The 15,000-nt window shown below is 46.4% G+C and overlaps 1 protein-coding gene across 2 annotated transcripts in view; it reads right to left on the bottom strand.

Annotated features, from left to right (window-relative positions):
- The window catches only part of ltbp1 (latent transforming growth factor beta binding protein 1), a 73,638-nt gene that overhangs the window by 54,565 nt on the left and 4,073 nt on the right, over window positions 1–15,000 (bottom strand). For both annotated transcript variants that reach the window (XM_063007580.1, XM_063007581.1), the window contains exons 2-4: window positions 13,144–13,486; window positions 7,904–8,067; window positions 5,356–5,523 (exon numbers count right to left, since the gene is read on the bottom strand). In XM_063007580.1, the coding sequence (XP_062863650.1) occupies window positions 5,356–5,523; window positions 7,904–8,067; window positions 13,144–13,454 (643 nt within the window). In that variant the 5' untranslated portion in view covers window positions 13,455–13,486. The remainder of the gene's footprint in view (window positions 1–5,355; window positions 5,524–7,903; window positions 8,068–13,143; window positions 13,487–15,000) is intronic.

Genomic DNA, 15,000 nt, shown 5'->3' with positions numbered 1-15,000 from the left:
TCCAGATGTTGTTAGACACTTAATTCAGTATCCAGCGTCGTCCATTTACCACCGGACACCTTCATCCAGGTCCTAGCAGGTGCTGTGTTGACCATAAATAATGAGACGTGGTGTTTACGTGATGTTTAGGACCTTTTTAGGTCAGGAGATCTCAAAGACCTCGACCAGTTCATACAGAGGTTCTCCAACTGTTGATTCCAGAACATCTGGAGCTGCAGTTCTCAAACGTGTCAGACCAGGAACGAAAGCTGCGGGTACCATAAACAAATCACCTGGTGCTTGGAGCTTTTTGGCACGGTTGTCATGGTTCTCGCATCGATGCTCGTGTACCCCAGCAGTGCCGCCCGTCTCTGAACATTCATTCATTGTTTTATGAGTTTCATCTGCCACACAGACACACTTTGTAGGAATACAATTACTGACTGTAGCTCATCTGTTGCTCTGTAGAATTTGTCACCCCTTAACCCCTTAAGTTCTTCATCGTTAAGGTATCATAAGGTATCATTTGAAAGCTTAAAATGTAAATTTTTAGCACTGTATATGATTTTAGCTTATATTGTTTATAAGTTATCTTAAAAACACAAAATACTGTAGTACTGATACATTCTGACAGAATTACAGTGTTTATATTTTGTATTATTATAAGGCTGTATTTGTATTCATATTGACAATATTTATATCAAACAAACCTCACATGTATGCTCCATTTTACTTCAAATAGATGAGCATCAAAAAAATGATCAATATTTAATAATGCTTTGCTATCATTGCAAAAAGAAAGCGCACATTAAACAGCAGCACCGCGACCCAGATCACCCACACAGCAGCATACAATCATAACCGCTGCTTACCTGAGCTTCTCTTCTTCAAATTCAGACCAAATCTATACCCGTGTGTTGTTCCAGAATACAGTAGACCCTTGAGTTACGAACATTTCGGGTTACAAACTTTTTTTTTCAACTTAACGTACGAACAAATTTCGAATTACAAACCGAAATTCGCAAAACACGTGACGTCATGAACAAGTCGACCGTCTCTCTCTCTCTCTATCTATATATATATATACAGTGAGCGAACATTCGAACAGCGGATTTTCCTGTGTTTTTTTTATATTTTGTAAAATTCAGTATTAAAATGTCCCCAGAGAAGGTGAAGAGAAAGTGTTTGTTGTTGTATAATTACTCCTGCCAGTAGGTGTCACTGTGTATCAGACAGAGGGGACAGTGAGTGAGAGAGAAGAAGGAACTCGGCTCAGTAAAGTATTCTTTCTTTCGTGCAATTACACCTACAAAATACAGCACTACTGAAATAAAGAAGGAAATAATAGAGAAATATGAGAGTTATTGTTGTTTCTGGTAGATATATTTTATATAAAAGAAGGAAATGTATTATGGTGTATGGTGCAGCACACGTACTGTACTGAAATGTGATGTGTGTTTATGTACAGTACTACTGTGTATTGTTGTTTATTATTGTTTATTACAGTAATGTCTATTCTATCATTTAAGATTTAAGGTAAAATATACTTGTATTAATAACAAAAAAGAGCATTTAAGATATTAGAGAGGTTAGGGTAAGGGGGGGGGGGTTTGGGAGGTCTGGCACGGATTAATTCTGTTTACATTATTTCTTATGGGAAAAATAGGTTTAACTAACGAACATTCTGACTTAAGAACAGCCCTTCAGAACCAATTACATTCGTAAGTCAAGGGTCTGCTGTATTTAATTAAATCCATTTCCAACTGTGTTTGTCCGTCTAACTAACGAAAAACCGCCTCAGACGTATCAAATATTCTCTCAGCTTTCACGGTTAAAAGCTGAAACTGGTAATTCATTCCCTAAACTGTCACTTCTACCTCTACAACCAATGAGGAGAGAGTTTTTCATTACCAGCTCATCTAAATACAGCTGCTTATCAAAGCCTGGACAGCGACTGAATCTTTAAACGAATGCGCACTGATCCAAGGAGTCGTTTATGCACGACACCGTAATGAAACAGAATGAGCAAAACGAGTGGACTCATTCAATTCCAATGAATAATTAGTTTAAAAAGAGTCGTTACTGACTCAGTGATTCAGTGATTCAGTGATGCTTTTTCACAGACTGATGTGAAGGAATGGAGGGTAAATTTCATGTGTATGAACAGAGTCTGACAGAGTTTTAGAGCCAAAAAGGCGCAAATGTAATAAATAATGACACTATAAAGTGTAAATAATTAATCCTACATATTTTGTCTGCAGTATAATCGGGGGGTTTTTGTGTTGAGAAGCTTTGGAGACATTTGGAGACCAACATGGACTCGTTTTACTCCAACTTTAATAACTTTAGATCAGAATTAGTTAGAAGCTAAACATTCAGTATAGTGATTGTAAACAACATTCACCACATGAATAAAGTGTTAGTAATGGTATTGCAGACCTGCATTCTTACTTACACTCACTGAAACTCTGGATTTAAAAATAAATAAATGTAAAAAGCGCCTCATTTTAGGGGGGTGTATCATTATTTGAGCATGGTAAATTATCCTCATCACTTTTAGCTGTTTTTTCTGATAATTTAAGGAGTTCTATATAACATTCAACTATAAACTTTGTCTTATCGCGTTTGTTTAAAAGCGTTTGTTTGTGAGAGTAAGTCCTTCAGGCAGAAAATGCACAGAAATAGGCCGGACAGCAACGGGGTACCCCGTTAGTAGAGCTACAGGACCTCCCACTGACTATTATTGGGGTGCTGGACCGTTCTCAGCACTGCATTGACACCAGCATTACTCCTGCAGAGCTGAGAATGGTCTTACAGTTTACAGAGGAACAGACGGCCAAGCTACAGTCAGTAATCGTATACCCTGAACGTTCAGCTGTATGCTTATAAAAGGAGCAGCTAATAAAATAATCAATGAATAAACAAACCTGATGGGTGTTACTGATAAAGTGCTTTGATTCCCCAGGGTCCCTCCTGTGTGGAATTTTGCATGTTCTCCCTGTGTCTGTGTGGGTTTCCTCCGGGTGATCCGGTTTCCTCCCACAGTACAAAAACACGCGGTCAGGAAAAATAGAGCTACTAGAAAGTGTGTGTGTGTGTTTATGTATGTGTTCGCATGAGTCCATCTGCCAGTGGCGAGCACGTTTAAAGTCGCTGCTACAGCAATTAGGTGGTACCCCATCCTGCCCTCCCTCCCCCAGGCAGAGCCACTGGTGCCCGTGTTGTGCCCGACCAACCAGGTGGTACAACTGAGACTCCCTCAAGAATCCAGAGACACTTCAGACCCCGAACCATGAGTGTGTGTGTGTGTGTGTGTGTGTGTGTGTGTGTAACTGCGTCATTATGAAACACACACACACTGCTGAGTCACCGCCACTAAACTCAGGAAATTCTTCCAAAAGCTCCGAGCCATAAACATCCAGACAGAAAAACGTCCAGACGACTCGCAGACGTCCAGAATATTATGTGTCACTTTCAATAACAGTCAGAGCGCAAAGTTTCCACAGCAACGAAACCACACACACACACACACACACACACACACACTCCAAATGATCTCGGTGTGTTAGATCGTTCAGTTTAATCATCTGAAATCTTTCACTGTAATTAATATCCAGTTTCAGTGGTGATCAGAAACCGCAGTTTCAGTAAAAGTTGGGACGCTCAGTAAAAAGCAGTAAAAAGAAGAACGTGTGATGTGTTTCATTCTCTTCAATCCTTATTTGATTTCTATTTAAACATCAACTGATCAACTTCATTCTAGTTTGTAAATAGAAACACGTTTACAATTTCCAAAAAAGTCGGGACGGGGGCGTGTCCCCCCCGTGTTTCATCAGCATCCATATTATATCCACTTTTTAATGTGTGTGGAACTGAGGACACTGATGGTCGCAGGTTTGTGAGACTCCAGCTGCTCGACAGTCCCTGCTCGCCGTCGTCTCATCCTCCTGTTCCTGATGGAGACACATCTGGACTGCAGGCGGGACGCTCGAGCACACGCACTCCGTGTTTATGAAGCTCTCTGAGATCCTAAAATACGCCTCCACACATACACATGCACCCATACCATGACAGACTAGATGTTTACTAGATGTTTTGCTTCTGCACCTTTCGCTGATATCAGTCCGGGTGGTCCACACGTGTTCACCGTCCTTCGGTCCATCTGAGACGAGCTCAGGCCCAGAGAACAGAGGTGTTTCTGTGTAGAACTGATGTACGACCCTCTGAGTTTCGCAGTGGCAGCCTGTGTTAAGTCACAACGGTTTTCTCACACTCATTCATGCACACACACTCAAACAAACACATACATACACACTCTCTCTCTGACACACACACACTCATACACACACATTCATATACATACACACACACACACACACACATACGTGCACACACACTCATACACTCACACTCATACACACACACACTCAAACACACACATACAAACACACTCTCTCTCTCTTGACACACACTCATATGCGCACACACACATTCTTTCTCTGACACACACACACTCTCTGACACACACACACTCATATGTGCACACACACTCACACTCATACACACACTTATACGCGCACACACAAACACACACACTTACAAACAAACACACTCATATACAAACACACACACACTCATACATGCACACACGCACACACACTCTCTCTGACACACACACACTCATATGTGCACACACACTCACACTTATACACACACTCTCTCTGACACACACACTCATATGGACACAAACACACTCTTTCTCACACTCACACACACACACACACACACATACATATCACAAAAGTGTGACGGTTACTCAAACAGCGCCGTCTGAGAGCTCGAAGGTCACAAACATTCAACACAGACCGAGACTCTCCAGATGTCCTGAATCTTTCCACAATATTATGGACAGTAGACGGTAAAATATCTGAATTATTTGCAATCTTGCAGTGAAAAAAGTTTGGAACACGGTGGTGAGGCACGCCCCATCATCGCTTGTACAGACTGATCCTGATCCAGGTGGATCCTTTTATACCTGATCATGATTCCCTCACCTGCTCAAGCAACGTCTCGCTCTTATCCTGCCTCCGTCCCAACTTTTTTGGAGTGTGTTACAGCATCAGATTCTAAACCTGCTTCTATTTACAAACTACAGTGAAGTTGATCAGATTGAAGAGAATAAAAACATCACACATTCTTCTTTCACTCCCTTTTACTAAGCGTCCCAACTTTTTTGAAAACTCTCTCAGGATCACCGGCTGGCAGGTTGGAATTCTCACCACTAGTTGGCGCCGCCGAGCACCAGGTGAGCCCGATGTCCCGCACAATCGAGCGTAAACACAACACAGTTCCTCAGTATCCCACAATGCAACTCACCGACTCTGAAGTTGGGGGCGGTGAGGGTGTCGGTGGAGCGCCCGTTCTCGCTGATGATGGTGGTGGTGTTGCCCTTCTCGCAGGTGTTGAGGCAGCGGCCGCCGCTGCACGTCAGCTTGCAGATGGTGGGAGTGAAGACGAGCCGAATGCGACCCGTGTGGTTCACCGCTGAGGAGCCAGAGATCAAACACAACAGCAGAGAGAGGGTGAAGCGCCCGTGCCACCGTAATGCCATCTTTCATGCTGTGGTACGCTCCCGAGCGCTGCGAGAGGGGACGGACGGGGGGACGGGCGAGGGAGGAGGAGAAATAGTTTTGGAGTTCTCCAGCGCCCCGGTTCCCTCGCTCGTTCCTCCCTCGCTCCTGCTTCCGCTCCACTGAGGGAACGGCGGGGGGAAATCGGGCGAGAGACACTGAGCTGGAGAGAGAGAGAGAGAGAATGCACGGCTTCTGCCTGCACAGATCCTGCAAGGACGCAACATGCCCGTCGCTCGCCCATTTCACCCCCTCTCTCTCTCGGACACACACACACACACACACACTCATATGCGCATAGACACACTCTCTCTCTCTGACACACACACTCATATACACACACTCTCTCTCTGACACACACACACACACTCATATGTGCATACACGCACACATACACTCTCTGACACACACACACACTCACAAACACACACACTCTCTCTCTGCCACACACACACTCATACACACATTCTCTCTCTCTCTCTCGGACACACACACACACACACACACTCATATGCGCATAGACACACTCTCTCTCTCTGACACACACACTCATATACACACACTCTCTCTCTGACACACACACACACACTCATATGTGCATACACGCACACATACACTCTCTCTCTGACACACACACACACACTCACAAACACACACACACACTCTCTCTGCCACACACACACTCATACACATTCTCTCTCTCTCTCTCGGACACACACACTCTCTCTGACACACACACACACACACACACACTCTCTCTCTGACACACACACACTCTCTCTCTCTCTGACACACACACACACACTCTCTGACACACACACACTCTCTCTCTGACACACACACACACACACTCTCTGACACACACACACTCTCTCTCTCTCTCTGACACACACACACACACACACACACACACACTCTCGCTCTCTGACACACACACACACTCTCTCTCTCTGACACACACACACACTCTCTCTCTGACACACACACACACACACTCTGACACACACACACTCTCTCTGACACACACACTCTCTCTCTCTCTCTGACACACACACACACTCATATACACACACTCTCTCTGACACACACACAAACACTCATATGTGCATACACACACACACATACAAACACACACACTCTGACACACACACTCATACACACATTCTCTCTCTCTGACACACTCATACGCACACACATACACAAACGCACACACTCATATATGCACACACACACTCATACATGCACACACACTCATATGTGCAAACACACACTCATATATGCACACACACACACAAACACACACACTCTCTCTTTCTGTGTGTATGAGTGTGTGTGTACATATGAGTGTGCGTGTCAGAGAGAGAGAGAGTGTGTGTGTCTTAGTGTGTATGTGTTTGGGTGAGTGTATGAGAGTGTGTGTATGAGTGTGTTTGTGTGCGTGTGTATGTATGAGTGTGTGTGCACATGAGTGCGTGTGTGTGTCAAAACACACACTCACTCACTCACTCACTCACACACACTCATATGCGCGCACACACTCTCTCTCTCTCACACACTCGCACACACACACACTCGCACACACACACACACACTTTTGCACATCCATCAGAAAGTTGGAGGGTGTGTAAACATTCCAGGAATAGTGCGCCTGTGTTATGATGTCACAACTCCCCTACAAAACTCAGCCAAGGGAAAAAATGCGTCCACTCTTCCCCCCCTCGTCTCTCTCTCTCTCTCTCTCTCTCTCTCTCTCTGTCTCGCTCGCTCTCTATTGCTTCACCGCTCTCACTATAAAACTCTGACGTACGGCCAAAAATATTCGGATGCCTGATCGCGCTCTTGCTGGACGTCCCATTTTAAAGACAAACGCTAAGCGGTTAAGGTACTGGACTAGTAATCAGAAGGTCGCTGGTTCAAGCCTCACCATTGCCAGGTTGCCACTGTTGGGCCCTTGAGCAAGGCCCTTAACCCTCGATTGTCGCTTTGGATAAAAGCGTCTCCTAAATGTTAAAAATGTAAACGTAAAATTGAGCGACCTCTGTGTGACCTTTAGCTCCTTTGAGAGGCTTCTCACGAGACTTTGAGGTGTGTCTTTGGGAATTTGTGCCAGTTCAGGAGTACAAAAGATGGCAGCATTTGTGGGGCTGAGGTCAGAACTCTGTGCAGAGCTAGGAAAGGACCTTCCCTAAACTGTTGATTGATCTATCACACCAGTTAGTGACTGTCAAGGCTGGAACACATGAAGTCAGTCATCAGAAGGGGCGTCCACATACTTTTGTCTGTGTAGAACTCACCGTGGATGTGGTGTGGTCCTGCCCTCAGGGGGATGCTGCGCTCCGGGGTGTGTCCCGCCCCCTGTACGGGGGTGTTGCTGTTGTATGTGGGGTAAAATTTCGGCTTTATTACGAACTGCTGAGTTTTTCCCTGGTGCACGTTCACGGCCAGAGGAGCCTGAACACTACAACACACACACACACATTTTTATTACACAAAATAACATCAATAATACACAATATGGCCAAAAGTATGTGGACACCTGATCTAAAGCTCACTGGACGTCCCATTTACTAATTAATACGTTTTAATATGCGCAGACTGATTATCATCTAACCACAAACTTTATACTGACCTCCCAAAAGGGGGCGCACTCACAGTGGGGGTGCAGAATTCAGCATTACACCTCTGAATCACAGCTTCCTCTGCATGGCTCTAATATGATCAAATTTGCAATCAGGGTTCAGAGTACAGATATCAGGGTTGAAATCCTCGGCAATGCACAATCGGCAGTGCAGACGGCACAGCAGACAAAATCAGCCACTAGTCTGCTGGGTGGGGAAGGGCGAAACTAAAAAGTGGGCGGGGTCTACGAGGCTGTGTAAGGACCCTGGTTAGTAGAAACTGGGAGAAAAAAGGGAGAAAAAGAAAGAAACTGGGAGTAAAAAAGTGGGAGAAACTGTGAGAACAAAGGGGAAAAAAAGAGAAAAAAATGAGAACTGGGAGAAAAGAAGGAGAAAATGGGAGAAAAAAGAAAGAAAAAGGAGAAACAGAGAAAAAAGTTAGAAAAAAGGGAGAAACGGGGAGAAAATGGGCAAAACTGGGAGAAACTTGGAGTAAAAGAGAGAAAAAGGGAGAAACTGGGAGTAAAGAAAGAAAAAAGGAGAAAAGGGGAGAAAATGGACAAAACTGGGAGATATGAGAAAATAATAGAAATGTAAGAAAATAAGAGAAAATAAGAGAAAATAGGAGAAATTGGGAGATAAAAAGGGAGAAACTGGGGGAAACTGGGAGAAAAAATAAGAAAATAAGAGAAAATAGGAGAAACTGGGAGAAAAAAGGGAGAAAAAAGGATGGGGTTCAGTATTTGGGGCTCCGGTTACACGCTCACGTATAATGAGGTGCAATTATCATCTATTAGTGTCAGAAACATCTGCACACATGTGGAGCCGCCAGCAGTTCCACCTGGAGAACAAGAGAACCCAGTGTGAGGTCCTTCAGGGGACAGGGGAACAGGGTTCAGGATCACGTGCTGTTTTTTTATTCTATTTATGCATTTTTCCCTTTTTCTACCAATTTAGGCATATCCAATTCCCCAGCTGCACTGCTGCAGACCCTGACCCTGAGCGAGGAGGGTCATAATGAACAAATCTCCCTCTCTGACATGCAGTACAGACCACTTCTTTTCACCTGTATGATTCAAATTCACACAGGGATCAGTATCACGCACCGCTCTCCACTATCCCCCGTCTCTGTGCAGCACCTCGACCCGCCAGCAGTGGGCGCTACTGCAGCAGTGATGAGGAATCCCTTCTGCCCTACCACCCGGCACACGTTAGTTAATTGTGTCTGCGTACAGGCTGACCGGCTGACCGGTAGCAGAGCTGAGATTCGAACTCACAAGCTCATGATGACGGCAGCGGTAGTGGTGGAGTAAAATGGACACAGACGTGTTTATAACACCGACATTACAACGTCATTCTGATTTCTACACCTAGGGGGTCACACCCTACACCACCTATCACCAACTGGAATCGCAGGCGAGTCTGTCCGGCCTCCCAGACTACGTTTAGTCACCGAAACACGTGTGAGAAGGTACGAGGGGTTTAACGACACCACGTCCAAACATACACGTCCAAACATACACGTCAACAATACGAGAGAGAGCAGAGCTGTGTGTGTGTGTGTGTGTGCTGATGTGCAGCGTGAAATCAACAAAGAAAAATAAATGAATCTGAGTGGATTTGGATACGTGACCAGCAGGGGGCGTATAAATAAATATTGTTTGCAGTGCATTGTGGGTGTGATGGTTCGGTGTGGACGATAAGTCACAGATACTGTAAAGCGTGTGTGTGTGCTGATGTATTCTGATAGAAACTAATCTCAGCTCTGCTACCGGTCGGCTGGGCGCCCCCTAGTGGACACAATCGACAGTGCAGCAGACACAATCGGCCACTAATCTGCCGGGTGGGAAAAGACATGACTAAAAAGATAAAAGTGGGCGGGGTCTTGGGCGCCGTGTAAAGACCCTGGTTGGTAGGCCGAGGCGCCTGTACAGAAGTGGAGATCAGGGCGTGACTCTCCACACACGAGACCGACCTCATTCGTCGATCCACCAAAGTACAAGCAAATAAGGACGGGTCGCATCGGAGGGAGGGCGTGTCAGGAGAATATACCCTCCGTACGCCATCTGGGTCTCCAGCAGAGGAAGAGGAACCTGCTATGACTAAACTGGAATACAAAGGAGAACATGTAGAATGGTCTGGGTCATTTAAGATGACCGTGTCCCCATCAGCACTTCCCGAGGACTAGTGGAATGGCTTGATGTGGACCAGTAATCAGAAGGTCGCTGGTTCAAGCCCCACCACTGCCAGGTTGCCACTGTTGGGCCCTTGAGCAAGGCCCTTAACACTCAATTGCTTAAACAGTGTACTGTCACATTACAGTAAGACACTTTGGATAAATGCGTTCGCTAAATGCCAAAAATGTAAACGTTCCACTCAGGACCGCGTACAGGAACTCCCTCTCCGCAGGGGGTCCGGAGTCGCCGAAAGGGAGGCGCGCCCCCCTCTGACCCCATGAGTTTGGGATGAGGTCATCCAGACCCCCTGTGTGAGGTGTCGTTAATCGTCCGTCTGTGGGCGGTTTGCATAACCTTTGACCCAGAGAGGAGCCGTGGTGTTTGTTCAGGCCACTCCCCGCTATTTTGGGAGGGTCCAACCTGCACCCCAGTGAGAGAGAGAGAGACGCCCCCCTACACTGTCCCCACTCTACACCACATTCTATCTAAACTGTTCCTTTAAGATCACTGACCTGTGTGTGTGTGTGTGTGTGTAGGTGTGTGTGTGTGTGTGTGTGAGTGAGTGTGTGTAGGTGTATGTGTGTGTGTGTGTGTAGGTGTTTGTGTGTGTGTGTAGGTGTGTGTGTGTGTGTGTGTGTGTGTGTGTGAGTGTGTGTAGGTGTATGTGTGTGTGTGTGTGTAGGTGTTTGTGTGTGTGTGTAGGTGTGTGTGTGTGTGTAGGTGTGGGTGTGTGTAGGTGTGTGTAGGTGTGTGTGTGTGTGTGTGTGTGTGTGTGTGTAGGTGTGTGTGTGTGTGTGTGTGTGTGTAGGTGTGTGTAGGTGTGTGTGTGTAGGTGTGTGTGTAGGTGTGTGTGTGTGTGTGTGTGTAGGTGTAGGTGTGTAGGTGTGTGTGTGTAGGTGTGTGTGTGTGTAGGTGTGTGTGTGTGTGTGTAGGTGTGTGTGTGTTTAGGTGTGTGTGTGTTTAGGTGTGTGTAGGTGTGTGTGTAGGTGTGTGTGTGTGTAGGTGTGTGTAGGTGTGTGTGTGTGTAGGTGTGTGTGTGTGTGTGTAGGTGTGTGTAGGTGTGTGTGTAGGTGTGTAGGTGTGTGTGTAGGTGTGTGTGTAGGTGTGTAGGTGTGTGTGTGTGTGTAGGTGTGTGTGTGTAGGTGTGTGTAGGTGTGTGTGTGTGTAGGTGTGTGTAGGTGTGTGTGTGTAGGTGTGTGTGTGTGTGTGTGTGTGGTGTGTGTGTGTGTAGGTGTGTGTGTGTGTGTGTGTGTAGGTGTGTGTGTGTGTGTAGGTGTGTGTGTGTGTAGGTGTGTAGGTGTGTGTGTAGGTGTGTGTGTGTGTGTGTGTGTGTAGGTGTGTGTGTGTGTAGGTGTGTAGGTGTGTGTGTAGGTGTGTAGGTGTGTGTGTGTGTAGGTGTGTGTGTGTGTGTGTGTGTAGGTGTGTGTAGGTGTGTGTAGGTGTGTGTGTAGGTGTGTGTGTGTGTAGGTGTGTGTGTGTGTGTGTGTGTAGGTGTGTGTGTGTAGGTGTGTGTAGGTGTGTGTGTAGGTGTGTGTGTGTGTGTGTGTGTGTAGGTGTGTGTGTAGGTGTGTGAGTGTGTGTGTGTAGGTGTGTGTGTAGGTGTGTGTGTGTGTGTGTGTAGGTGTGTGTGTAGGTGTGTGTGTAGGTGTGTGTATGTGTGAGTGTGTGTGTGTGTGTGTGTGTGTGTAGGTGTGTGTGTGTAGGTGTGTGTGTGTGTGTGTTTCAAACACACACCTGTATTCTCGAACCCTCCACACTAAGTTCACAGGCTGGTTATGTTTTGTTTTCATATCTCACCCCCTTTGAAGTGGCAGCCAGCGCCTCGTCTCACCCCTATAATTATTCACCCCCTTTATCTCGCGCTCGTACTCGCCCCTCTGTTTACGTTTCACCACCTGAAGATCAAAACGCCGTGAGACGGGGACGCGGCGGGGGGGAGACGCCGCCGGTTTCCAGCAACTTTAAGCAGCGTGTAGTTCATTACTGATCAAAGTTTAACAGAGTGGGGGAGAGACCCGGGGTCTGGGGCGCAGTTTCACCCCCAACCACCCCCAGGGGCTTATAGAGGAACGTTCCTCACTCAGGAGAACCAGCCTGGCCATGTCTAAGGGAGGGGAGGTCGAATGGGGACCCATGCAAGGTCCATTGGACCACACAGGGCCCTGACCACACCTTCATTCCAACATCAACTGCAAGCGAGACCTGACAAATTACTGAACAGGCACAAATCCCCACAGACACACTCCGAAACCTAAACAAAGCCTATTAGGAGGATCCATATTAACGCTGTCCACATACTTTTGGCCATCATTGCATGAATAGTGAACAGTGAGGAACTTACTGTTGCTGGAAGGGGATTGATAGACAGACAGACAGACAGACAGACAGACAGACAGACAGATAGACAGAAAGATAGAAAGACAGACAGACAGACAGACAGATATATCTTATCTTATCCCATATGAGGAGGATCCATATTAACACTGTCCACATACTTTTGACCATGGTTGCATGAATAATGAACAGTGAGGAACTTACTGTTGCTGGAAGGGGATTGATAGACAGACAGACAGACAGACAGACAGACAGACAGACAGACAGATAGACAGAAAGATAGAAAGACAGACAGACAGACAGACAGATATATCTTATCTTATCCCATATGAGGAGGATCCATATTAACACTGTCCACATACTTTTGACCATGGTTGCATGAATAATGAACAGTGAGGAACTTACTGTTGCTGGAAGGGGATTGGGCCGCTGGGTGAAGCTTTCATGGTCAGGCTCACGTGTGCCAGGTTAGTGCCGGGTACCTGGTACTGCGCCAGGGATTGTGGGAAAACCTGCTGAGGGATTGGGCGCTGTGGCACGACGTTGTGCCCGTTGGTGTATCCATTGCCGTTGCTGCCATGCCCGTTGCCGTGTCCGTTGCCGTGTCCGTTGCCATGCCCGTTCCATCTCCCGGCAGGATTGGGCAGCGTGGTGTGTTCACACAGTTTTCCTCTGGATCCGGGTTTACACACACACATCTGCGGCCGGAGACACATCCCACCGTTCTGACATTTAGGGAGACAGTTCGCTGTAACACACAGAGAGAGAGAGGAGTGTGCTTTACACCAATACAGAGAGAGAGAGAGAGAGAGAGAGAGAGAGAGAGAGAGAGAGAGGAGTGTGCTTTACACCAATACAGAGAGTACAGCATCAGATTCATGAGAATGTGTGAGTGGATGGATGATGGATAGCTGGATGAATTGTTGGTTGGATGAAAGAATAAAATGGTAGACAGACAGACAGACAGATAGATGGATAATAGATAGATAGATAGATAGATAGATAGATAGATAGATAGATAGACGGATGATGGATGGATGATGGATTGATGGATGAAATGTTGGATGGATGATGGATGGATGGATGATGGATGGATGATGGATGATGGATGATGGATGATGGATGATGGATAGATGGATGGATGGATGGATGAGTGGATGGATGGATGGATGGATGGATGGATGATGGATGGATGATGGATGATGGATGATGGATGGATGGATGATGGATGATGGATGGATGATGGATGATGGATGATGGATGGATGATGGATGATGGATGGATGATGGATGATGGATGGATGTAAAGCGTCTTTGAGTATCTTGAAAAGCGCTATATAAATAAAATGTATTATTATTATTATTATTATTATTATGATGGATGATGGATGATGGATGGATGATGGATGATGGATGGATGATGGATGGATGGATGATGGATGGATGATGGATGATGGATGGATGATGGATGGATGGATGATGGATGGATGATGGATGATGGATGATGGATGGATGATGGATGGATGGATGATGGATGGATGATGGATGATGGATGATGGATGGATGATGGATGGATGGATGATGGGTAATGATTGGTTGGTTCTTCAGCTGATGGGTTTATGTATGTGAAGGAAGCTCATGCAGTTTGAACCCTGGTCGTCGGAGCCCCGCTCTTCTGGTTTGGGTGTGTAGAGCGGTACAGTGGTGCAGAATTTGGTGTGGGAACCTTCCGTCCCTCAGACACGTCCAGCTCACGTTACTGGTTTGGTTACCACATGATTGATTGTACTGGGTGTGGGTGTGGGTGTGGTCCCTCCCTCAGCACCGTGGCACACCGTGGTGCACCCCACCACCACGTCAAATTAAAACAGGCTCAAACACACAGAAAGCTCCTCATGAGGTAGGAGGAGATGAATGACATCATTTCCTGCTGTAGGTTCAGTCTGTAGAGGAACAGAACCCTCAGTGTTCTCTGAGGTGGAGGAAACACAGGGGTTCTGTTCTATACCCTCACACTGACACACCCAGGCGCTGGCATGAGGGAGGAACACATCTGGATCTGAGGAACCGGTGCCACACAAACCCGACCACAGACACGCACACCAGCACAAAGGTCACCTGGTCCTCCAAGAACATGTGGATGGTCAGGGTTCCTGACTCTGAGACCCTGAGTAGAACAGTGGATGTGGAATCAACAGCGACTCCTACTGTCTGGTGGCAGCATTAGCCCAAGTGGTGAAGGTATACAGAGAGCACAGTGTAC

Source organism: Trichomycterus rosablanca, chromosome 13 (assembly GCF_030014385.1).
Source record: "Trichomycterus rosablanca isolate fTriRos1 chromosome 13, fTriRos1.hap1, whole genome shotgun sequence".
NCBI classification, from domain to species: domain Eukaryota; kingdom Metazoa; phylum Chordata; class Actinopteri; order Siluriformes; family Trichomycteridae; genus Trichomycterus; species Trichomycterus rosablanca.
This window is presented reverse-complemented; position numbering and strand designations above follow the sequence as displayed.